The 25,951-nt window shown below is 47.6% G+C and overlaps 1 protein-coding gene across 5 annotated transcripts in view; it reads left to right on the top strand.

The window, feature by feature from the left end:
- ACACA (acetyl-CoA carboxylase alpha) overlaps positions 1 to 25,951 on the top strand; it is a 107,220-nt gene that overhangs the window by 42,629 nt on the left and 38,640 nt on the right. For 4 of the 5 annotated variants that reach the window (XM_064729204.1, XM_064729207.1, XM_064729206.1 and 1 more), the window contains 12 exons: positions 3,220 to 3,243; positions 5,470 to 5,613; positions 6,708 to 6,804; positions 8,072 to 8,179; positions 10,444 to 10,500; positions 10,801 to 10,845; positions 13,517 to 13,558; positions 13,922 to 14,137; positions 15,238 to 15,393; positions 18,117 to 18,320; positions 20,691 to 20,846; positions 22,038 to 22,184. In XM_064729204.1, the coding sequence (XP_064585274.1) occupies positions 3,220 to 3,243; positions 5,470 to 5,613; positions 6,708 to 6,804; positions 8,072 to 8,179; positions 10,444 to 10,500; positions 10,801 to 10,845; positions 13,517 to 13,558; positions 13,922 to 14,137; positions 15,238 to 15,393; positions 18,117 to 18,320; positions 20,691 to 20,846; positions 22,038 to 22,184 (1,396 nt within the window). The remainder of the gene's footprint in view (positions 1 to 3,219; positions 3,244 to 5,469; positions 5,614 to 6,707; positions 6,805 to 8,071; positions 8,180 to 10,443; positions 10,501 to 10,800; positions 10,846 to 13,516; positions 13,559 to 13,921; positions 14,138 to 15,237; positions 15,394 to 18,116; positions 18,321 to 20,690; positions 20,847 to 22,037; positions 22,185 to 25,951) is intronic. The other variant, XM_064729205.1, reaches the window with a different exon arrangement.

Below are 25,951 nucleotides of genomic sequence, written 5' to 3'. Positions count from 1 at the left end.
GGTGAGATATCCCAAAAGCTGGGTGAGATATCCCAAAAGCTAGGTGAGATATCTTAAAAGCCAGGTGAGATATCCCAAAAGCCAGGTGAGATATCCCAAAAACCGGGTTAAATATCCCAAAAGCCGGGTGAGATATCCCAAAAACCGGGTTAAATATCCCAAAAGCCGGGTGAGATATCCCAAAAGCCAGGTTAGATATCCCAAAATTCAGGTTAAATATCCCTCATCCCAAACAGGACTTTTTTAACAACCCCACACTCACATCTAGAGCAATGTGCAGAGATTTTTTCCTGCTGTCATTCTACACTGCTCTGCTCCCAAAATGTGAATTTCTGACACAGTGACGGCATTTTCTGTGGGCTGTTTGCTGGAGCAGCCTCTGGCACCAATCTTTGGGTGCCAGGAGTGACCCAGCCGTGCTGCTGTGGGCTCTGACCCCACCTGGAGGGGTGCCAGGGTCCCCTCCTGGTTGTGAGGGTGGGTTTTGGGGAAGGAGGGATGGAGGATGGTGCCAGGACACCTGGAGATCCCTGCAGCCTGAGCTGGGTTTGATGTTAATGAGGCTGCAGTGATGTGCTGCTGTTCCCTGGGCCTGCCTGCCTCAGAAGGGGCAGAATCCTCCAGCAGAGCAGAGAAGGGGCTGTGCAAGGGGCTGCAGAGTGAATGGAACCAGGATAATTTTATGCAAATTGGACTCGTGCAGCAGATTCAGCTCGGCTGAATCACAGAGGGAGCGGGAGAATGAGGGAGAGGGAAAAGCCAATCAAAATGTATGGTTGGAGGCATGTTTCACTGCCTTCTGCTGAGATCTGCTGCAGAAATGAGGAAACATAAGAGGAACGGCACTGGCCAGAGCCTGTGGAATTGCTCTTTCTGCTGTGGCACCGCTGTTAATGACTAAAGTGGGGTATTGAGCCAGCCTGGCTGGTTCTGCTTTGCTGCCTCATTTCTGAGCTGTGCCCTGTGCTTTGCCCACAGCTGAGCCCTGCATGGCCATGGGGCAGCTCCCAGAAAAAGGGAAATAAAGGAGGAGGGGGCACGGGGAGCTGAATTCAGGGGTGCAGGAGCAGTGGGGCCAGGGGGAATGATGGAGAACAGGGCCAGGACAGGAACATTTCCAGCCCATCCTGGGATCAGAGCAGGCTCTGCAGGTGAGCCTGGTGCTGCTGGGGGCTCTGGGGTGGCCCTGGAACAGAACCAGGGCATGGAAAGGACCTTGAAGATCTTTTGTTCCACCTTCCCCTGTGCCAGGGTGTGTCGCAGTCAGCTTTTGTGAAAAATCCTTTCTTTAGGATTTTTCCTTTTGAGAAGCTGAGAGGCCTCAGGAACAAAATGTAAACATTGATTATCTGCTGCTGTGGAATGCAACAGGTGGGATCTGTGATTGGTCTCATGTGGTTGTTTGTAATTAATGGCCAATCACAGTCAGCTGGCTCGGACAGAGAGTGCGAGACAGAGCCTTTGTTATTCTATTCTAGTCTAGTCTATTCTATTCTATTCTATTCTATTCTATTCTATTCTATTCTATTCTATTCTAGTCTATTCTATTCTATTCTAGGCTGGCCTTCTGATGAAACCTTTCTTCTACTCTTTTAGTACAGTTTTAATGTAATATATACCATAAAATAATAAATCAAGCCCTCTGAAGCATGGGGTCAGATCCTCATCTCTCCCTCACCCTCAGACCCCCGTGAACACAAGGGTGCTCCAGGCCCCATCCAACCTGGACATTTCCAGGGACCCAGGGGCAGCCACAGCTGATTTGGGCACCTCCCAGGGAGGGATTTCTCCTGACCCCCCTTTGCAGCTGCTCCCTCTCAGTTTCAGCCCATCCTCCCTGTGGTGTGGAGAGGCAGGAGAGGCTCCCAGAGCTCCAGGTGCCCCTCTCGAGGCTGAGCTGAACATTTGTTGTGCTGTTTTCTGTCCCTCTCTTTGCTGAAAGCCTTCCAGGGACGGCCGCAGGAGGGTTCCTGCTGGGGTAGGAACTGCCAGTCCTCTCTCCGTGCTATTTTTGCCCACTCGAGTGGATCACATGCAGCTCTGCCACTCCTTGCCAAGCTCAGAAAATATCCCAACCCCCTGAGGGCTGGAGGCCAGCGCTGTCCTGAGCACAGGCTCTGTCCCCACCATCCCCCAAATTAAACACTTAATATTTAAATACTGCTTAATACTACTTAATTTAAAAAAATTAAATTTAAATACTACTATAAATATTATAATAATAAATATGAATAAATATTATAAGCATAAAGATATTAATAAAAATTATAATAAATATATTAAATAAATATTCTAATAAGAAATAAAAATTATAAATATTATAATAAATAAATATTGTAATAATATGAATAACGATTATAACAATAAATATATTAAATAAATATAATAATAAATATTATTATAATGAATACTAATAAATATACTAATATACTAATATATACTAATAAATACTAATACTAATATAAATGCTATTTTAAATGCCACTTAATAAATACTTAAAACTTAAATACTACTCTGTGGTACTTATAACAGATATGGTTTTATGTATTTTTCCCCATATTGTTTTAGTCTATGGGAATTTTTTGTTTCTCAATAATGCACCCAGCACATCCCCTTGCTGTGGAGGTGGCTCTGCTGTCACCAAACCAGTCTGGGAAAGTTTTCCTCAAATTAGCCTCCAGGTTGTTCTGTTTAGCCTCCAGGTTGTTGTTTTAGCCTTCAGGCTGCTCTTTTGAGCCTCCAGGTTGTTCTGTTTGGTGCTGAGAATCCCCAGTGTTCCCTGGTGCTTTGTGTTTCTGTGTCCCTGCCTGGTGGGAGCTGTGCGTGGGCTGCTCTCAGCCTGCAGCTTTGGCACTGAGCGTTGGCTGCTTCTCCTGAACCTGTTGCAATTTCCCTGTGTGAGATGCTGATTTGTTTTTCCCTTTGTTTTTTTTGCATCTCTGCTGTTTGCTGCTCTGTCAGGGAGCGCAGGCCCTCGCTCTGGGCTCGGAGGGGACCATGGAAGGTGCACAGGGCTGTGGGTCCCTGGCACATCCCAGGTGTTCTCCTGGGAAATTGCATTGTTTGCATGGCCTGGCTGTGCCCTGTGGGGCAGGGAGGCCCTGGAGCTCTCCCTGATTTGGGGCAGCCCCTTGGGAAGGTGTTGCTGGTTGTTTGAGGATGGTTCTGTGTGATGGCTCTCACTAACCAGTCTGATTAACTGTGCTTGTTTGATTTCAGAGGGAACATCCCCACCCTGAACAGGTACAGTACCCACCATCTTCTCAAATTCCAAATCCACACTAGAAAGGAGCCTAACCCTGAGTGTTTCAGCATGTTTTGTTGTAGTGCCCTTCTCTTTACTTGGGAAACTCTCAACCATAACTCTTATTTACCTCCCCTTTTCCTCTCCCTTTGTCTAAAACATGTTTTCAGCTTTTCTTTAAGAAAAACCCCAAACTTTGCATGCAGCAATCTCTGGAATTAAATCTGCTGTGTGACTCAGCTCATCTGCAGTGTGTTACACAACAGAATGCTGTCCCAGGGTCTTTTTTGGCACTGAATTCCCAGGTTTGGGTCCCAGGGTGCCACAGTGACCCCAGGCAGCTCCTCCCAGCCCTCGCTGGTTTCTTGTGCATGGCTTGGGATTTGTCAGGGCTCTTTCACCTCCCTCACACCAATAGATGAATCTACATCTCAAACAGCTGACAGCATGTTTTGTTGTGCTTTGGACACTAATTTTTCCTCCTGTGTCTCAGTTGAGAAGTATTTCTTGTTTTAAATAATAGATGAAAAATGTCTGCTGTCTCTTTGTTCAGTTCCTGTTCTGTGATAGTTTTTGTGTGAGTTGTAAGAATGTACACCAAGGCATGTCCTGAAAAATTCCCTTCTTTCAAAACCTGAATCCCTATTATTTATTACTGCTTACAAGCCTATTTAGGGAAAAATAGTAAAAATGGGCCTGGAAGTCTCACGGCTCTTAATCAGAGATAAATTGCAGAAACAGAGAGTGACTTTAGGCACGGAGAGCCATTAATCACCCTGCTGGTAGTTCAGGCTTGTTGGCACTGGGCTCAGGGCTGGATCTCAGTGGGTTTGGTGTGAGGGAAGGAGGAGATCCCAGCAGGGCTGGGGTGGCTGTGCCAGGTCCTGGTTTCTCACACAGTGAGCAGCCCCTGCACTTCACAGCTCTGAGGCTCCAGAGTCCATTCCCTGCCTTTCTTCCCCATCTCCTCCAATTTGGCAGCAAAATTAACGTGTCCCCAAGCCCAGGGAGAGCAGGTGAGGTCCCTGGGTCTCTTCAGAAGTGTCAGCACCTCGCAGGCAGCTCTGGAAGGGAGTCTGAATTAATTCTGTAGTACAGCTCAGAAATTGGTGATAATTACTGCAGAGGAGGCCGAGCCCAACTGTGGTCACCAGAGGAAAGTCCACTCTCATTGTGGGAGAAGCTTCTTCTGCCAGTCTTGGCCATGGCACTGTGAATCTTTAAAAAAAACACAAAAATCACAGAATTGTTGAGGTTGGGAAAGACCCTCAAGACCATGGAGTCCAAGCTGTGCCTGATCCCCACCTTGTCACCCAGCCCAGAGCACTGAGTGCCACATCCAGTGTTTGTTGAACAGAAAGGGTGGGAATGAGAGTGCAAGACTCAGTAAAGAACTTTGGACAAGTCACTGTACCATGCTGCATTTGAGCAGTGAAAATTATAGTAGGATCAGAAAAATCATGGAATCAATAAGTTAATACAGCCTTTGTGAAAATGTACTGAATCCTTCAAGTGTCAAATCTCAGAATTGCTGCTGCTTGAGTCATGTTCCACCTGTAAAGCAAAACATAAAGACAGGAGGGAAGTTCAGTCAGAATTCTCCTGTCATCTCGAGAAATAGCTGTTTTAAGGGGTTATAGCATTATTTGCTGACTCTGGGTGTTCCTGTCATTGAGACAGCATCCAGGGAGGGTGGCACCAGAGGCATGGCAGGGCTCTGGGCAGGCTGAGCAGCCCAGCAGGGATTGCCCAGCTGTCACAGACATCTTTTATGAAAAATCCTTTCCTTAAGATTTTTCCTCCTGAGAAGCCAAGAGGCCTCAGGAACAAAATGTAAACATTGATTATCTGCTGCTGTGCAATGCAACAAGTAGATCTGTGATTGGCCCATGTTGGTTGTTTCTAATTAATGGCCAATCACAGTCAGCTGGCTCAGACAGAGAGCCGAGCCACAAACCTTTATCATTCCTTCTTATTCTATTCTTAACTAACCCTCTGAAGAAACCCTTTCTTCTACTCTTTTAGCATAGTTTTAACATAACATATATCATAAAATAATAAATCAAGCCTTGTGAAACATGGAGTCAGATGCTCATCTCTTCCCTCATCCTCAGACCCCTGTGCACACCACACACAACCCAGCCACGCTGCAGAGCGCTGCCCAAACCTGCTGCCCTGCTGTCCCCTGCCCCTGCTGACTGTGCCCTTGCTGCCTTGCCCCTTAGGATGTCCTTCTCCTCCAACCTCAACCACTATGGGATGGCTCACGTGGCCAGTGTCAGCGACGTGCTGCTGGACAACTCCTTCACGCCGCCGTGCCAGCGCATGGGCGGCATGGTCTCCTTCCGCACCTTCGAGGACTTCGTCAGGTGGGTGCCACCCTGGGCCTGCTCCTGTGCCCACCGCCCCCCCTGGGCCCTGGCAGAGCTGGGGAAAGGCCCTGCCAGGCCTGCAGTCAGGGTTAGGTGGTCCTTGATGCCGGCAGGGGCTATTTACAGATCACAAACAGGACAGGACTGCTGGAAACGTGCCTTGAGCTGTTTGATGTTCAGCATCAGTCTCATTACATGGTTGTGACAGTGGGAAGATGCCAGCAGCTCACATCCCAGGCAGCAGACCAAGAACTTAATGTTACAACTCACTTTATGAGTTTCTTAACCAATCACACAAAGCAAAACCACACTGACAGTATTTATATCTGTATAGTATATATTCTATATTGACAGTAGTTCTATCCAATCACCATAAGCACACGTACCTTTGGTTAAACAATGCTTGCTTATTTCCAATACAATACCTGCTTGTAAACCTTAAAACACAACACACAGAGCTCCATTATTAAACTTTAACCTTCCTAATATCCTGCTAGAGAAACTTTTCTGTAGCTTAGAGAGCTATTCAGACAAGCATTAATACACAGACCATTGTTCTATTTGTCTTTGCCTTTCTACAGTTTCAATATTTTTTTGCTGACCTATCTCATGGCTGCTGCTTAGCTCCAATCACAGTTCAGCTGTATCTAAGGCCTGCCTTTTGCAGCTTTCCCAAACCCTCTGATTCTGTAGATTCCCACAGTCCTGGGGGTGTTTCCCTGCTTGGATCCCTGCGTGTGGCCCAGGCTGCAGGAGGAGCAGTTTGCACACAGAGGGATCAGCACCCCGGGTTCTGCTGGTTGGGAACGTGCTGGTGCCTCCTGATGCTCTGTGGATGTGGAAGGGGGACAGATCTTTGTGCTTCCAACCTTTTGGGACAGAAAGGTTGGAAGCACAGCAGAGCCCTCAGCCTGCACCCAGGAGGTTCAGAGCAGTGTTGGCCAGTGCAGACCCTGGTTTGAGGAGTTGCCTCCTGATCTTTGAGCCCAGCAGGGAGGGAGCCCTGTCCTGGCAGGGCTGGAGGGGCCAGTGCAGGGCTCTGTGTGTGCTGCAGTGCTGTGCTGCTCACTGCTCCTTCCTCTGTGTCCCAGGATCTTTGATGAAGTCATGGGATGCTTCTGCGACTCTCCCCCGCAGAGCCCCACGTTCCCCGAGGCCGGCCACGCTTCCCTCTATGATGAGGACAAGGTAGGGGTTTGTTTGTTTTTCTGGAAGGTTCTCTGGGGCTGGATGCTCCTCCCTGGCTGAGTGCTGGCAGCAGGAGCTGGGAGCTGTGTGTATTTATGGCTGTGATTTGCCTGCCTGTTCCACAGCAGGTGACTCGGCGTGGGCGGCCGCTCCCAGCTCTGCTCTGCAGCTCAGCTCTTGCTCCCCATGTAAATTTACTTTATGGCTTTCAGCATCAGCACAATTCCTGGGTCCACAGCACCATAACAGAGTTTAAACCCACCATTAAGTCTCCAGACCCTCTCTGTGCACCAGGATGTTGAACTGCATCTTCAGCTGTCTTTGTCCTCCGTCTGACTTGCTGTGTTTCCTGTCTTACACCCTTCCCAGTCCCCTTAAATCCTGACTCTTCCCTCTGCTCTGCCTCTTGGAGCTGTTTTTGGGAGGAAGAGCTGAGTGGAGCCGCTCAGTTTGTGCAGAGATGTGGAGAACAGGTGCAGAGGAGGCAGGTGGTCCCTAATCCATAGGGATGGAAGTCCAGTTTCCCTTAGAGACACAGGACCTGCTCCACAAGAGTGGGAAGCTCTGCTGGAACACAGCCTGTGTCCAGAACAGGGCTTTGTTTTCCTCTGCTCCATTGATCCTGATGTGTGGAAGCACTGTAGCCTTTTCCAGAACATTACTGTCAACCTTAATGTCCTCAGATCCCTCTCTCTGCATCCCCCTCACCTCACCGAGGTAATTTCCTGTCCAGTCTCAGTTTTTCCCAGTTAATCACAGGCTCTTGGAGGCTGAATCTGTAATTCCTTGGAGCTCAAATGGAATTGATGTTTCCACATAATTTCGTGTTGTTGTAGATATGGAAACTCACACTGTTCTGCCCCTACACTTTGATTAAGTTAATTACTTTCCTTGATGCCAAAGTCCTCTAGTGTCCTTGTGCTGCATCTGGTAAAGAGAGGCCCCGACCCTGTGCCCTGTCTCATCCTTGAATTCTCCCAAGGAGGCTCCTGTTTGATGTTTGTAGACATTGACTTGTGTGAAATTGCAGATTTCTGAGGTGTTTGGCCAAGGATATCCCCTGGAGAGTTCCCTGGTGCTCTGCTGAGGTCCTTTCCCCCAGAGCACCTCTGTTGCTGGGTTTAGGGAGCCTGTTCTGGGGTGCTCACTGTTAATTCCTGCTCCAAGGGGATCCAGGAGGTGCTCACTGTTAATCCCTGCTCCATGGGGATCTCAGAGATGCTCAGTGTTAATTCCTGCCCCATGGGGATGTCCCCTGTCCTTGCAGAGTGCCCGGGAGGAGCCCATCCACATCCTCAACGTGGCCATCAAAACCGACGGCGACGTGGACGACGACGGCCTGGCTGCCATGTTCAGGGAGTTCACCCAGAGCAAGGTGAGCCCCTCTGCCCCTCTGGGGTGTGCAGGACAGCTTGGGGAAGCTCTGACTCTGTGCTCCCTGAGTTTGGGCTGGTGTGGTTTGGTTTCAAAGCAAACACGCTGCAGTTTCATCCTTAATTTATCCCCCCTGGAGCCTTCCCATTGCTTTGGGTGCAGCTGCACCTTCCTGAAGGCACCAGGTCATTGTTGTTCCTCCTAATCTGTCAGGTCAGGACTCCTTCCCTTTAGTTTTTGATGGGATGAAAGATTTGGAAGGTTTTAAACACATCAGGTCAATCTTCAGTAACTGTCTCCACACGCTCTGAAAAATGTGTTCTGTCCCTTTCCCTGGTGATAGAGTTGTTGTGTGAGCAACAGAACCATGTAAAATGACATTAAAATGTCCTGTATTTGTGTGTTACCATAGTCCTAATGCAGTTAAAGTTTATTGCCCTTGTTAGGCTGCTGGAGCAGCCACTTTACACAACGTTCCTGGCATGAGGAGGAATTCTTTGGCATGTTCTGTTGCTCCTTTCCTAGTGTGGGATGCACCCAAATGTCTGTGCTGGGACACCTGGGTTGGGAGCAGCCTCCTTGTGTCCACCCTGGGCTCTGCCTGCACCTGCTTTTGTGTGGTGGGAAGAATTCCAGTGGTTTGTGGGGCTGAAAATCCCACCAGGAGCTGGGATCCTGGAGCTGCACTGGTTTGGGAAAGCTCATTGTATTTCCAGCTTCCCATTGTGGAATATGAGAACACACCCTGCAGAAATCAGGGGTTCCAAAATGGGACTGGCATCCACATGGCTTCAGCAGCCTCCTGTCTCTTTAAACAAGGAAAACAATCAAATCCAAGAATTAACACTAGTTCTGCTTTTCATCTGCTTGATCATGCTCCAGGCGTTTTATGGGAGGGGATAAAAGGAAAGAAATAAAATATATTACCAAAAAAAAAAAATCCAAAACCACATTAAACTATCAAATAGGTTGATCCAAATTGTCCAAATAATCTTGCAGTCCCAGCATGTTGTGTGTGGTTTTTTTAATAGAAATTAGGATCATATACTTGTAAATGACTTGTGGAGGAGATTGAGGCAGTCAGTGGAAATGGAGTTTCTCCAGGTGCTGATGGCTAATCGCTCTCTAATAGCTGTGGCCTTGCTGGGAGACCCACATTATTACCATGTAATCAGAATCCTGTTGCTCTGCTGTTATTGTCTGCCACTTGTGGAATTTTAAAAGCAATAACAATTTTTGCTTTTTAAATCATGGCATTATTAAAGTTATTTTCTTCCTCTTGCCATGAATATAGTCACTGCTGCTCATTTCCAAAGGGCTTAACCTTAGTAAAACATCACAGTCTGTGCAGAGAGGGGCTGCTTTGCTCCTGCTTGAGCTGAGCTGTTGTTCCTTCTTTTAAATTGGAAGAGGGAGGAGGAAGGAGAAAAGTTTGAAAAAGTTCAAAAGGCAATCCAGGATATTTCCTGTACATTCAAAAGGCAATCCAGGATATTTCCTGTACATTCAAAAGGCAATCCAGGATATTTCCTGTACATTCAAAAGGCAATCCAGGATATTTCCTGCACATTCAAAAGGCAATCCAGGATATTTCCTGCACATTTAAAAGGCAATCCAGGATATTTTCTGCACTAATCAAAAGGCAATGCAGGATATTTCCTGCACAATTCAAAAGGCAATCCAGGATATTTCCTGCACAGTTCAAAAGGCAATCCAGGATATTTCCTGCACAATTCAAAAGGCAATCCAGGATATTTCCTGCACATTCAAAAGGCAATCCAGGATATTTCCTGTACATTCAAAAGGCAATCCAGGATATTTCCTGCACTAATCAAAAGGCAATCCAGGATATTTCCTGTACATTAAAAGGCAATCCAGGATATTTCCTGCACAATTCAAAAGGCAATCCAGGATATTTCCTGCACGGTTCAAAGGGCAACCCAGGATATTTCCTGCACAATTCAAAAGGCAATCCAGGATATTTCCTGTACATTAAAAGGCAATGCAGGATATTTCCTGCACAATTCAAAAGGCAATCCAGGACATTTCCTGCATGGTTTGGGGGTGGCTCTGCTGCACCCCTGCTCAGGGGAAGGGATTTGGGTGTTTGTGCTGCCAAAGGAGCAGCAGCTGGGAAATCCTCCCTCCACGTGAGCAGGGACTCAGAAGGATCTGCAGAGATTTTCCACTTCACAGAGGGTTCCAGCCTGTTTTAATTGTTCTTTTTCTGCTCTCCAATCACTGTTTGCACCCTTGTTTTTGCAGAAATCAGTCCTGATTGAGCATGGCATTCGGAGGCTGACGTTCCTTGTGGCACAAAAGGTATTTCCACATCTCTCCCAATGCTCACACCTCCCTGCTTTCTACATTGGCATCTGACATGGTTTTCCCCCAAATTTAATGCTGTATTTATTGTATTTAGTTCTCTCTTCACTGTTTTTATCCTCTAAAACTCGAGATGGTTTTCATGAATTCGCTTAAGACAATTAATTTACAATTGTACGCAATCTTGACGCCTCTTGTATTCTTGAATTAATTAATTTTTGATTTTAATCCTAATTGCTAGCTGTCTTCTGCTTTGTTTTTTTTTTTCTTCCTATGTGTGTATGTTTCGTTTGTAAGGACTTCAGGAAACAGGTCAACTATGAGGTGGACCAGAGATTCCATGTAAGTACAAAGGGCCTGGAGCAGGGTGGCATTGCTGCTGCGAGGCCAGGGGACACCCAGGGGGCTCTGGCCTTCTCATTTGGACCTCAGGCAGGCAATTCATGCCCAATCCTGCCAAAGTGAAGAGCTGAAGTATTTATGTATTGAAGTATTTATAGCATTTATTTGGAAATCTGGCTGCAAACCCAGGCTGTGCCCGTGCATTGAGAGTGTCCCTGGTTACCTGGCTGAGCTCAGGGAGCCACTCTGACAGAGATTTCCTTGTGTTCCAGTGGTTCTTGTGTTCCCTTTCTGTTCCAAAGTGCAATTATCAGTGAAACCTTTGTATTTCCTCTGTAGTGTGGTGATTTCTTTTGGTTTCTTACTGATTTTAAAACAACTTCGGTCACTGGAGGGACTTGTTAAATTTTGCAGAATGGTTTTGTGGTGTGGGAAATGTTTGGTGCTCTTACTGCTGGGAATTCCTTCTTTCCCCAGGGCCTGGGCATCAGTGGGGTCTGGTTTAGGTGGCAGTGTAAGGCATAAACCAGATTTTTATCTCTTGGGCATCAGTGGAGTCTGGTTTAGGTGGCAATGTAAGGCATAAACCAGATTTTTATCTCTTGGGTATCTACTTTTCAATTCTGGAAGTTGTCAGGAGCCTTTGAAGTGCAAGAAAGTCCCCCTGTGCTCAACACAGCTGGTCTGGGAAGGTTTGTGAAGGGAAATCTGGTTTATAAATCAGCAGAAATAGTGCTTGAACCTGTCACCACGTGGGAATTGCTGCTCACTGTGCAGGCACAGAGGTGTCAGTCAGCAGCTTAGGAAACTGGGTTTTGTGGAGAGTCTTTTGGGACATTTAGCAAGAAAATCTGGGCTTTAGGTGTGAAAAAGGAAGTTTGGAGAATGGAATGGGCGCTGAAAAATGGGAGTTGCTGAGTAAGTGCTGTGGGATGTGCCAGAGGTCAGAAAGGAGGCACAGAATAGAGAGAACCATCCCAAGCTCTGCCTGCACCCTCAGTGTGGGCTCACCTGCTCTGTCCGTCTGTCCCTGTCTGCTGTCCCTCATTACTGGACCAACCATTAACTTAGCCAGGCCTGGGCTCGGGTTTGTTTTTGTTTTAATTACAGTCTATATAATTAGTTCCCAGCATGTTGAGGTAATAGAGAGTTGCTCCAGCAAGCTTCCAATTTCCTCATCTCATTAGGTTTTTAACGTGATTATTAGTATAATAATCAACTCTGATGATTTCTGGTGCAGCTCCTCGCATTCTGCAGTTTGCAGGGTGTCTTGATTGGCTAATTTAGGCAAATTATTTTGATTGTCTTGATGATGGTTGGTTGATTAGAACACAGCAGGGGTATAATTCTTCTGCCTAGGAAATGGAGCACTCTTTTGGATTTTGGTAGCAGGGCACTGAGGATTTTTGTGTGTGTGCACATCTAATTATGATATTTGCCCAGCACACCAGTGAGGTGCCCTGGAAGCAATTCCATTAGTGGTGGAATGAGCCTGGAGATGGTGGGAGAAGCTGGCAGCATGCAGGGGGGACAGGTAGGAGGGATGGGGAGAAGCCAGGAAATGTGGAAGAGGTTTTCTCTTCGATGAAACTCACAGACAATTGATGTATTGAGTGAGCCTGGATTTTTAGGCAGCATTTCTTGTACCACTGCGTATTTTGGAAGGGTTTCCAGGCAAACACAAGTTGTTTGGGGGCTGTTTCACCTGGGAGGGAAGGAAGATGACTGACTGGAATCATCCTTTTAGCCTTAAAATCTGTGCTAAAATCAGTGGTGGCTGGTGCAGTGTCACTGCTTGTCTCACTCCCTCCAGCTGGGGCTGTTCATCTTTCATGGATAACGGAATGGGAGCCAGAGATTCAGAGGCTCCAGGTCAGATTCCTGGTTTTTGCTTAGTGAGCCAGTCCTGGTGAGCTGTGTGTGCCCCTCAGGTCACCCTGAGCAGCAGAGCTCCCACGTGGGGCAAGCACTGACCAAAGCCCTGCCCAGTAAAACTCCAATTCCAGAGGAGGGGATGGATCTGCCTGGGTGGAGCTGGAGGCCCAGGATGCTGTCCAGGCTTCCTCTCTTCATCTCAGATTTGTACCATATTGCAAAAAACTCTCAAGGCTCTGCCAGGGTTTTATCTGTGCAACAGAAAACTAGAGAAACTCAGTGGTAGATGGGGGATTTCTGTAATTTTTTGCCTCTCCATACAGGAGAATAAAGTGATTTGATTGCAAGTCCCAGTTTTCCTTGGGAAGAGAGTATTTCTGGCAGTAATGGTATGGAGAGAGCTGTAGAATAAGATCATTGTTGTGTGTGCATCTGCATCCATAACAGAGTGTTCATATCACTCCAGACATTTCCACTGGAATTTTAATCATAGCAGATCTAGAAAAAGTTTCCCTCTACTGTCTGGACACTTCTTTGTTATTGTTAATAACTGACAATAATAATCTAAAGCCAATCAATTAGCCTCTTCTGCATTAGTGAGGGCAGGTTTGAGCTGCCTCTGCTGTCCTGAAGGTGATTTGGTTTTCCACCCCCTTTGTGATGTTGGGAAGTGGCTGGGAACAGTTTGTGTCACCTGCTGTGCTGTGCTGCTGCCCCAGGAGTGGCCTGGGAGCACTCTGGGCACATCAGTGCTTGCTTTGGGGGCACTAACACTGCTCTTTTCATTTTCAAACAGAGGGAGTTCCCCAAGTTCTTCACCTTCCGTGCCCGGGATAAGGTGAGTTGGATATTCTTAATACTTGTCTCCAAGTGTTGGCTTGGAGTTGCATGCAGTGATTCACTGCTCAGAATCAGGACAAAACCTTCTGGTTTCTGTGGAAAAGAATCAGGACAAAACCTTCTGGTTTCTGTGGAAAAGAAGGTTTTTTGAGGGGGGTGGGCTTGAGAACTTGCTGCCCTGCAATTTGTGTTATTCAACAATTTCACAGCTCCCAGTGAGATGGAAGAGTCTGGGTTGGATTTGTTTCAAATTTTAGAGTTTGAGTTAAATATGCAATTTCATAAGGGGCGTTGTGGGGTTCTTCCCTGAGTGTTCCACCTCTCCAATGCCCTCTTTTCCCCCTGTGCTGTGTCCCTGCAGTTTGAGGAGGACAGGATCTACCGGCACCTGGAGCCTGCCCTGGCCTTCCAGCTGGAGCTGAACCGCATGAGGAACTTCGACCTGACGGCCATCCCCTGTGCCAACCACAAGATGCACCTCTACCTGGGGGCTGCCAAGGTGGAGGTGGGCACAGAGGTCACAGACTACAGGTTCTTCGTCAGGGCCATCATAAGGCACTCGGACCTGGTCACCAAGGTGGGTTTGTGCCCGTGCAAGGCTGTGGGTAAAGGCAGGGTCGCCCTGGGGAGCTGCAGGAGCCAAACCTGACCATTGCCTGTGTGGAGGGCTGGGGTGGTGCCCTCTCCTTGCTGGTGCTGCTCTCAGAACCAGCCCTTTGGTGTTCCTGTGGAACCTCCAGGGAGGTTTTTCAGGGCCCAAGATGAGAGTTATAAATCCTTAGATCTTGAGGCAACACTGGCTTGCCCTGTGTGGTTTCAGATTTACTGTGAGCTAAAGGAGGGCACAAGGCAATCAGGGGTGGGATCCAGGCACTGGGAGCACTGGCTCTGTGCTGGGGATGGATCTGCTCCAGGGCTGCGTGTGGGGATTTGTCCTCTCCATCCCACCCTCCTGCACTTCTCCAAACTGTGGAGAATTCCTCTCCATTTTCCTCTCCCTCACACCCTCCCGCAACTCTCCAAACTGTGGAGAATTCCTCTCCATCCCACCCTCCTGCAGCTCTCCAAACTGTGGAGAATTCCTCTCCATTTTCCTCTCCATCCCACCCTCCTGCACTTCTCCAAACTGTGGAGAATTCCTCTCCATTTTCCCCTCCATCCCACCTTCCTGCATTTCTCCAAACTGTGGAGAATTCCTCTCCATCCCACCTTCCTGCACTTCTCCAAACTGTGGAGAATTCCTCTCCATTTTCCCCTCCATCCCACCTTCCTGCGCTTCTCCAAACTGTGGAGAATTCCTCTCCATTTTCTTCTCCATGCCACCCTCCTGCAGCTCTCCAAACTGTGGAGAATTCCTCTCCATTTTCCCCTCCATCCCACCTTCCTGCACTTCTCCAAACTGTGGAGAATTCCTCTCCATTTTCCTCTCCATCCCACCCTCCTGCACTTCTCCAAACTGTGGAGAATTCCTCTCCATTTTCCTCTCCATCCCACCTTCCTGCATTTCTCCAAACTGTGGAGAATTCCTCTCCATCCCACCTCCTGCACTTCTCCAAACTGTGGAGAATTCCTCTCCATTTTCCTCTCCATGCCACCCTCCCGCAGCTCTCCAAACCTTGCTTTCTGGGGCAGTGATTTGTGAGCCAGAACTCAGTGTTTTGTTGGCACTCCTGGCAGGAAGCCTCCTTTGAGTACCTGCAGAACGAGGGTGAGCGTTTGCTGCTGGAGGCCATGGACGAGCTGGAGGTGGCCTTCAACAACACCAACGTGCGCACGGACTGCAACCACATCTTCCTCAACTTCGTGCCCACCGTCATCATGGACCCCTCCAAGGTGGGACCTCCTGCCCAGCTTGTCCTTCCAGGGCTTCACTTGTCACAACTAAAATGTTTTCTGTTCATAGAATCATAGAATCATGGAGTGGTTTGGGTGGAAGGGACCTTAAAGCTCATCCTGTTCCAACCCTGCACTTCCACTGTCCCAAGCCCCATCCAACCTTTTGGATGAACCTTTCCTTGAACACTTCCAGCCTTTGCCAGGTCCTCCTCACCCTCATAATCAGGAATTCCTTCCCAATATCCCTCCCATCCCTGCCCTCAGGCACTTTAAAGCCGTTTTGTTGTGCAGCTCAGCTCCTCTGTGTAAACTGAGGGACAATTATTGGAAATATGTTTTGTGTTTGAAACCAAACCCATTTTTTCATTGTGTGTTTGAGGTAAACAGTTTTAATAAGGAAGCAGGTCTTCTGTTTGTTGCAAAAGTTGAGATTCCATCCAAATAAAACATGAGATAAATTAGGAGCTTGAAAAGAATCTGTAAATTCGGCTACAAAAGTGCCTCATTTTCAGTCCCTGGTGCAAAACCACAGAGATGAACGTTATAAATAAATGAACGTTAAGCTTTGTAGATGCACAAATGAAAGTGTTCAGGCATAAAGGAGGTTTGTGGCTAGCAGAACCACCACAAAGCAAGTCCCAAACCCAGGCTGAACTTAGCTGGAAATCAGCATTCAGTTCATGGGTACCCAAAGATGAGAGCTGACCTTTCCTGAGGAGAACAGCCGAAAGTTATAAAGATGAATTTGGTATCAAAATAACTCTCTCTTGCTTGCTGACTTTTAAATCATGATTAAAAATTGGTGGCTTAAATCCCTTTTGGATGAGCCTTTCCTGGTGCATCCAGAGCTGTTGGTTCCCAGGAAGTTCAGAAGAAGCTGGAATATTCACCCCTGGGAGTTGGGCTGCCCTCAGATACAAACCATGACTTTTCCTTGAGCTGCTGTGCAAAAGAGACTTTTTTTTGGAAAAATGCTTAACCCAGCCTATAAATTGCCTTCTTTTAATATGTGCTTTGCCCACAGTGGTATTTTATAAAGTTTAATAGAAGAGCAGAAGGCCCAGCTCCAAGTGGTAATTGCTTTGTTGATTTAAAGCTCCGTGCAGGCAGTGAAATGTGATTATTGTGCATACAAGGGCTACAAAACTGCTTGCCAAGGATTTGGCTTCCCTGGATTCTGTAGCTCCCAGGTGTGAGTGGTGCCTCTGCAGGGGAGGCAGGGGGTCTCTGTGCTAGGATGGGGTGGGCTGGTTGGGCTTGATGATTACCAAGGTCTTTTCCAACTTAACGTTAATGTGATTCTGTGTGCCATGAGGAAGCAGGGATGTGAATCCAGCACTGTCCCACTACATCAGTCCCCAGGTGGAGTTCCTGCCTGTCTCAAGGCTTAGGATGAGGAGGGACAGGTCACCAAGGTGCTGTCACTGCCCTGGGCACACTGTGCTGATGTGTGGGGCTTCTTCACCACCGTGGAGCGGTGGGATGGAGGGGACGCAGAGCAGTGATGGATCCAGGAAGAATCCCAGAATGGTTTGGGTTGGAAGGGATCTTAGAGCCCCTGGCCCAGGCAGGGCCACCTCCCAGCCCTGCTGAGGAAGTCTCAGAGCCCTGCTGAGGAAGGTTTTTCCCCCTGTGCAGATTGAGGAGTCGGTGCACTCCATGGTGAGGCACTCCATGGTGATGCGCTACAGGAGCCACCTCCAGGAAGAATCCCAGAATGATTTGGGTTGGAGGGGACCTTAGGGCCCATGTCACCACACCCTGGCCCAGTCAGTGCCATCTCCCAGCCCTGCTGAGGAAGGTTTTTCCCCCTTTCCCCCATGCAGATTGAGGAGTCGGTGCGCTCCATGGTGATGCGCTCCATGATGATGCGCTATGGCAGCCGCCTCTGAAAGAATCCCAGAATGGTTTGGGTTGGAAGGGATCTTAGAGCCCCTGGCCAAGGCAGGAACACCTCCCAGCCCTGCTGAGGAAGGCTTTTCCCCTTTCCTCCCGTGCAGATTGAGGAGTCGGTGCGCTCCATGGTGATGCACTATGGGAGCCACCTCCAGAAAGAATCCCAGGATGGTTTGGGTTTGAAGGGACCTTAGAGCCCCTGTCCAGGCAGGGCCACCTCCCAGCCCTGCTGAGGAAGTTTGAGAGCCCTGCTGAGGAAGGCTTTTCCCCCTGTGCAGATTGAGGAGTTGGTGCACTCCATGGTGAGGCGCTCCATGGTGATGCGCTACAGGAGCCACCTCCAGGAAGAATCCCAGAATGGTTTGGGTTGGAGGGGACCTTAGGGCCCATCTCACTGCACCCTGGCAAAGGCAGGAACACCTCCCAGCCCTGCTGAGGAAGGTTTTTCCCCCTTTCCCCCTGTGTGCAGATCGAGGAGTTGGTGTGCTCCATGGTGATGCGCTATGGCAACTGCCTCTGAAAGAATCCCAGAATGGTTTGGGTTGGAAGGGATCTTAGAGCCCCTGGCCAAGGCAGGAACACCTCCCAGCCCTGCTGAGGAAGGTTTTTCCCCCTTTCCCCCTGTGTGCAGATCGAGGAGTTGGTGTGCTCCATGGTGATGCGCTATGGCAACCGCCTGTGGAAGAATCCCAGAATGGTTTGGGTTGGAAGGGATCTTAGAGCCCCTGGCCAAGGCAGGAACACCTCCCAGCCCTGCTGAGGAAGCCTCAGAGCCCTGCTGAGGAAGGCTTTTCCCCCTTTTTCCCCCTTTTTCCCCCATGCAGATCGAGGAGTCGGTGCGCTCCATGGTGATGCGCTACGGCAGCCGCCTGTGGAAGCTGCGGGTGCTGCAGGCCGAGCTGAAGATCAACATCCGCCTGACGCCCACGGGCAAGGCCATCCCCATCCGCCTCTTCCTCACCAACGAGTCGGGCTACTACCTGGACATCAGCCTCTACAAGGAGGTGACAGACTCCAGGACGGGCCAGGTGCGTCCCTGAGGATGCAGGGCTGGGTGGGACCGTCGGGAAGGGGATGTGCTCCTTCCTCTGTGGGCTGTGGTGTTTCCAGGGAATCATGGAATGGTTTGGGTTGGGAAGCACCCTGGAGCTCATCCCATTCCAGCCCCCTGCCCTGGGCATGGATGTTGAGATGCTGGGAATTTTAAACTTTCTGTGCTGAAGGGCCCGAGAAAACTGAGGCAATGAAGTGATGAAGTGGCACATCCTCACACGGACACCTTCCACTAGACCAGGTTGCTTCAAGCCCCATAATACATTTTAATTTAACACAAAATTGCCGTTCAGCTTAGCCAAAGGAAGGAGAATGGAAAGATAAACTTGCAGCAGCAGATGTGAAAGTGTGAGCAATTAAATCAGTCAGGATTTCTGGTTGTTTTGTGCCCTCAGTCATTTGGGCAGCTGTTTTCCCCAACAGTTTTCCTCAGAGTGCTCAAAAAAATACTAGAAGAGGAATCGCTGCTGATGCTCATCCTGTAGGTTGTAATAAAAATATTATTAATTGTACATTTTTCTGAGTAGATAGAAGAAAATGTGTGAACGTGTCCTTTAAATTCTAAAGATATAAGGGATGACCTGGGTAGGAAGATGTAAAATTATGGAAGGTGCTTTTATATCATTTTTCTGAAGTGTAATGGGCTCTTTTGGAATGGTTGTGGCTGTTGTGGCATTTCTGTTTTCCGTGGTGTGGGAACAGTGTGGTTAACTGCAATACCTACATATGCTAAAATCCATGGAGCATGGGATGCATGGAAAATATTTAAATAGAGAAATGTTTACATCTCCCTCTGTAATCATCTCTCTGCCAGGCAGGAGAAGCAGCAGAATAAATCACTTGGGCGCTGTGAATGTAGCACACAAAGTGCTGAGTCACCTTTCTCCCCCTTTTTCCATTTAATTTTTCCAGTGCTGGCCGTGGAGTCCATCCAGCTCTGAGATCCCAGAGCAGATAGTGTCAGTGTGTTTTACCTCATTCCTGCCTTTGAGGGGAGATGAGGAAAGAAAAGAACATTTTAATAATCTCCAACAGCTCAGCTTAACCCTTGAGTTGGGTCAGTCACTTGTGAAGGTCACAAGTGAACTCTGAACTGATGAGCTTTGTTATTTAAAGCCTGGGGAATGGGCTCCTGTGGGTGTGTGAGGCTTTAGCTGCTTTCCAGTATTAAATTTGATTAGTTTTCCAGAATATTAGCCAGAATATTAATACTAACATTTTAGTAAAAAATATACTGATATTTTTTAGGAAGCTTCCCCCTCATGATGGAGGTTTATAGGCCGAGTTCAGATCTGGGGATTTTTTTCCTATGTTTTCAGAGGGTTCTTTTAAAATTTGAGAAATCTTTCAAAAAAAAAAAAATTCAGGTATTTCTGATGTGCTGGGTACTTTCATGATTTCTGAAGAATGGGAGGATGGCTTCATGGCGACAGAATGACCCTGATCTCTTGTTTCTCAGTAGTGATAAGTGGTGATGCTCAGCAGACTTCTCCAGTTCCCTTCAGAGCTGCTGTGGAGCTTCCCAGAGATTTAAGGAGAATTTCCAAGTGCAGATCCTGGCAGATCCCAAGACAGGCATTGCCACAAACACTCATTACCCTGAACAAATGCTTCTCCCATTAAAGAAGCTGCCTCCCAAATCAATGTTTGTGCAGCCTGAAGAGAGCATAAACTGCTGGTTTTATCTAAAAATAAAAATAGGCTTTACTGAATTTTGTGTAACTCTTCAATTAATTCCTCTTCAATTAGCCAAATTCTGTGAAACACATCCTGATCATGTCCCCTCTACCAGGTGTGTCCCTGTTAAACAGGATTTGGGTTGTTTAAGGTGTTTTTATCCCATTTTTATCTCCTCCTGTTTCTCCCTTGGAAAGCTTCCCCTCCAAGTCCTGCCTGCCCAGAATATATAGTGCTGTGCAGCACGGCAGTTGATAATTCATGGTGCTACTCTGGGAAAATCTTTTAGACTTACAATATCAAAACTTCAAGCCCCATGACATATGCAAGTGCTGACCCGGCAGGCGGGCGCAGCCGCGGATCCCCATCCATAAATAACGGAGCTCTCCTGGCTGCTGCCAGCATGCCTGGGCACAGACAGGGCTCAGGGAGCTGCTCTCAGGGCCCAGTTGGTGCTGGGGATGTGGCTCTGTGTGCTCCTCGGGGATGGGCAGTGAGCGTGGGACGGTGCAGTGACGGTCCTGAGGTGTCCCCAAAGGGCAGCAGTGAGTGATGGAGCCTGGCTGTGCCAGCCTTGCAGAGGGCAGGGACGAGGCTGGAGCAGCCTGGGGGTTTGCTGAGGGCTGGGTCAGCTCGGTGTTCAGAACCACCCCTGGTTTGTCCTGCAGATCATGTTCCAGGCGTATGGAGACAAGCAGGGGCCGCTCCACGGGATGCTGATCAACACTCCCTACGTGACCAAGGACCTGCTGCAGTCCAAGAGGTTCCAGGCTCAGACCTTAGGGACATCCTACGTCTATGACATTCCTGAGATGTTCAGGCAGGTGAGTGTTCCTTGGGCTCTCCTTGTTGCTCCTGTCTTTGCCATGCTGATTGTTGGGGGAGCCTGGAGCAGCTGCCAGTGGTCCCCAGGGATTATCAGCTATGGGTTGAATCTACTTTGAATGAAATTAGGATAAACTGGAGTTTCATCAATGGGTCAAACAGTGAAACATAAACCATCTCCCCTCTCTTGTTGCTGTTTGTTCTCCCACCTTGTCATCTGCCCTTCCTAGGAGGCATTTCTGATTTGCTGCTTCTATCCCAAACCACCTCATTCACATTTCACTTTGGGTGAAACTGTTTGACAATTCAAATCCCAGAGCAGGTGCTGTCCCTGGAGTACTGTCAGTCACACTGGCAGGAGAGGGATATTTCAGAGTGCCCTGAGTTGGGAACAGCCCCAAATTCTGCTGGGAATACCACACTGGAGTAGATTGAAATATAAATATTAACATAGATATTTATGTTATATACAATGTAATGTTATATTTATGTTATATATTATGTTATATATATATATTATGTAGATATGTATGTTATATACAATATAACGTTATATTTACAATATATTTACAACAATATAACAATATATACGATATAATGTAAATATAACTTGCATTATATATTATACAATATAAACATTTATATTTAAATTATATTTATATTAGTTATATCTATATTATATATATACTATGTAATATAAATATGTTTATATTATACTATTATGTAACAATATTATTAATATAATATTACTATGGTTATAATAATATTATATTAATATAATATTATGGTTATAATATTATTAATGTAAATATTAAGTAGATTGAAATATAAATATTGATGTAGATATGTATATTATATACAATATAACGGTACATTTATGATATATATTATATAATGTCAATATAACTTGTGTTATATACGATATAATGTAAATATTTATATTTAAATTATTATATTTATATAAAATATAAATATATTATATATTATTAATTATATCTATATTATATTCATATTATGCAATATAACTATATGTATATAATTATACTATTATATAACAATATTCTTATATTAATATAACATTATTATATTTATAATAATGTTAATGTAAATATTAAGTAGATTGAAATATCACTATTGAATACAAATATTTGTGGGTGGCATTGCTAACAAGGGTTTCTCCTTGCCCCCAGTCTCTGATCAAGCTGTGGAACTCCATGAACGAGCACGCCGTCCTGCCCCCTGCCCCGCTGCCCTCGGACATCCTGACCTACACGGAGCTGGTGCTGGATGACCAGGGCCAGCTGGTGCACATGAACAGGCTGCCAGGAGGAAACGAGGCAAGTGCCCCTTCCCTGCCTGCTGCTGCTGCCTCCCTGCCCCTCAGGACCCTGTGCTTTGGGCTGGGCCTGGCCATTGTAATGAGAATTTACCAGCCGGGCACAGAATCTATCCCTTCAGCCTCTCACAGATGGAATCTCACTCCTGAAAATGAGATTTTTGTTTCATTAAAAATTAATGCCTTCCCTACAATGGGTATTTTAACTTCCCTAGTAAATGATGGTTCCATTTCAAACCTGTGCCTATGCTGGGCTTCCTTCATAATTAAAAAAATGCTCATTCAGCTGTTCCAGGTAACTGGGGTTTGTGTTTGAGCAAAATGTGTTTTACAAGACTAAATAGAAATATTTTCATTTGCTGAGAAAAACCCTAACCACAGAAAAATCTGTTTTATGCTTCCATTTCCATCCTCCCCACACAGCTGGTATCAAGGTGTGTGGAACCTCCCACTCTGGAGCAGGATTTACTCAAGGGTTACAACGAGCTGATGCTGAGGGTCACTCCTGGAGCACGAGCAGGAGGAGACTTTGCTGTCATGGTTGGGTTTTGCTGGGTGCAAAAAAATTGCAGCTTCGGAATGACTGCCGAGTAAAGAGAACCACTAGAAGATGTGGTGGTTATTTTTGTGGGAATTAGTTAAGTGAATGTTCTAAAGGAATTTAAATTTAAACAGCTCTAAGTGATGCTATAATTTATTTTTTCTTGGTGTCGTTGAACTGTATTTTCCTAAAAGCACAGCTTAAGGTTTGCAAAGGCTCTGTTAAACCCACCAGGGTAGGGATGCAAGGAAACAGAGGTTTTCCTCACCATTTCCTGCATGCATCTTGTCAGGGGGGAAGGTTTGGAACAGGACTTTTGCAAATTACCCCTGATGGTGTCCGTGGGGTCGCTGCGGCCTTGTCTTCTGCTGGACTGGAGCAGAAGTGTTTGAACTGCTCTGATTAAAGCTGGAATGAGCTGTTCCCTGTTCCCAGGGCAGGCTGGGGCTGCTGGGGAGCCCTGTGCCATCATCTTTCTCTCCTTCCCTGCTCTCATTCAGCGCTGGAGTGGATGGTGGCTGGGGAAATAGCAAAGTCCCTCAGGGACGTCGCTCTGTTCTTGCTGAAATTACAAGCACAGAGCTGCCTGGGCATGAGCATGTAGTGTTTACTCTGCCAGTATGAATACAAATAGTCTTATTATAAGAGATTCTGTACCCAAAGACCACCAAAAAAAAAAATTAGGAGATTTTTTTTAACCCTTGGTTGTGCTCGGCCTGTGAAGAAACCACATGGCTGTTGTGGTCTGTGGGATGTTGGTATTTAAATTAATCTGATCTGATGTGATCTATCAAATGTCTTCTTGCCCAGAGGGGTTGTAGAGGTTGTGGGCTCCCCATCCCTGGCAGTGTCCCAGGCCAGGCTGGATGGGCTTGGAGCAGCCTGGGGCAGTGGAAGGGTGTCCCTGCCATGGCAAGGGTGGCACTGGGTGGGCACTGAGGTCCCTCCAGCTCTGAGTCTGTGCCCCAGAGATCCAGAGCTGGTCCCAGTGAGCTGGCTGACAGGTGAAATAGGAACTCCTCAGGGAAATTTGAGGTTTTTGTTATTATTTTTCATTCTTGCCAGCAAAAGGTGCTGATTCTCTGAATTCAAACTCGTTGGAGAGATTGCCCATTGTGTTTTCTAGTAAAGAGGAGAGGTCTGCTGGGAATTGCTGTCTGTGGTAAAGGTTGTTGTTGTTGGGTACATCCAGGTTCCTGCTCTGCTTGTTTTGGATCAGAGGCTCAGAGCCATTCCCACATTGCAGTGGGAGCCTGGCACTGGGGGATCAGGGCTTGGCCTTCCTGACAGGTGCATTTCCTCCATGTCAAAAGGGGTCAAGACACCCCTGCTGTTACAGCATTCAGCTGAGCTGAGTGCCCTGAGAGTCTGAGCTGATGGGAGGAGTTGAGAAAGCAGCAGAAAATCAGGAGATTTGTGGGCAGCCAGGGCTGCAATCCCTGCTCTGACAGGGCAGGGCAGGAGCTCCAGCCTGGGCTCTCCCTGTCCTCACAGAGCTGGCCAGCAGCATTTGGGGCAATAATCTGTCTGTGTTTCAGGACAATCCTGAGGTCTCAGGGCTTCTCCCAATCCCAGAGGTTTTCCTGGTAGCTCAGGACCACTCCCCTCGCCCACCACCCCGTTGCAGTAATTAGCTCTTTGCTGTGGTCTCAACAAAGAGGCCAGGGAATTACTGGACTGTGAAAATACAAGTTGCTCTTTATTCCTAGGCTGCTCTGGCTGCTCCAGAGCAGAGGGTCCCAATCCTTGCTGGCCTTGGGGCACAGCACCATCACTGCAGGGCCTTTTCCATCCCCTGACCATCCAGAGGACACCTCTTCTTCCCCTTTGTCACAGACTCCCAGACTGGTTTGGGTTGGAAGGACCTTAAACCTCATCCTGTTCCACCCCTGTCATGAGGCTGTGCTGAAATGGGGAATTCTCTGAAAGGGCTGGGAATTGGTGAGCACAGAGCAGTTCAGGAGTGTCTCCACCACTGTGTAAATCACCGTGCTGGAGACAGGACCTGGAGCACAGTGCCACCCCCTCAAAGCCCAGGGCTTTGTTCCCCAGATTAGCATATTAGCACAAATCTCAGTGTGAAAAGGTAATTCCCTCAGCCCCTTGCAGAACTCAATATATTCCTTGTCAGTCCTGAGCCAGCCATTGGGATGCTTTTCTATAGCACTTTATGTATTTTGACTACAATTTCCCCTGATCCTCTGGCACCAGGAAAGCACCAGCTGCTGATAAGAGCCAACTAATCTTCAAGGACAAGGAGAAAGTGATGTAAGGAGGGCCTGCAGCAACACCCCACATCCCCCTTCATCCCTCTGCCCGTGCCCATGGAAAATGTCATTTTCCCCACTGACACTAGATGTCACAGTTTTTCCTCCTCAGCAGCATGAGGATCAGAAATAATCCACAATCACCGCTGCTGGCTGGAGCTTTGGCTGCTGCACCTTCTCCCTGGCTAGCTGGGGAGGTTTGGCCAGGGGAAATTCGGGATGGCAGAGGGCTCCTGGAACGCTGCTCTGGTGGCTTCCTGGATTGCCAGAGGCAGGAAGGTGTAGCTAATGCATTTTATACAAGCACAGCTTCGTCGCTGAGCTGCATGTTCTGCTTTGTCACCCCCTGTTCCTGCATTTTATGGCAGGCACAGGGAATTAAAACAGCAGCCACAGCTGCACATTTCTTGGAGGGTTTTCAAATCCCCAAATCCTTCCAGGAGCAGGGATGGGAGAGGTGGCACAGTTTTATTCTCTGTGCTCATATAGATGTTTGAACAGGTGTATGTGGCTCACATGGATACAGGAATGTTCTTGCCCACAGGGAAGCTCCTGATGAAGGCTGTGTGTTGCTCTCTGTCATGTATCTTTACCCATCTGTAACCTCAGGAGGAATTTCCCCATGGAAAGGGTGGCACTTGAAGGGTGGTTTGGAGTCCCCATCCCTGGAGGTGTCCAAGGAATGACTGGATGTGGCACTCTGGTCTGGGTGACGAGGTGGGGATGGGTCACAGGTTGGACTCGATGATCTTGGAGCTCTTTTCCAAACCTGGGTGGTTCTGGGGCTCTGTGACACCTTTCCCTGAGCTCTTGGTGTCACGCTGGAGCTGTTCCCTGCCATTGCTCAGATCGTGCCAGCGTGCTTGGCTGGGCTGCCACCACCACGCTTGGATTGCTGAGGGACACCTTTTCCAGAGCCAAGAAGGAATCCTGGCTTTTGGCACTCCACCCTTGTCAAGG

Source organism: Zonotrichia leucophrys, chromosome 19 (genome assembly GCF_028769735.1).
Source record: "Zonotrichia leucophrys gambelii isolate GWCS_2022_RI chromosome 19, RI_Zleu_2.0, whole genome shotgun sequence".
NCBI classification, from domain to species: domain Eukaryota; kingdom Metazoa; phylum Chordata; class Aves; order Passeriformes; family Passerellidae; genus Zonotrichia; species Zonotrichia leucophrys.
The sequence above is the reverse complement of the archived record's forward strand: the minus strand, read 5'-3'. Positions and strand labels throughout refer to the sequence as shown.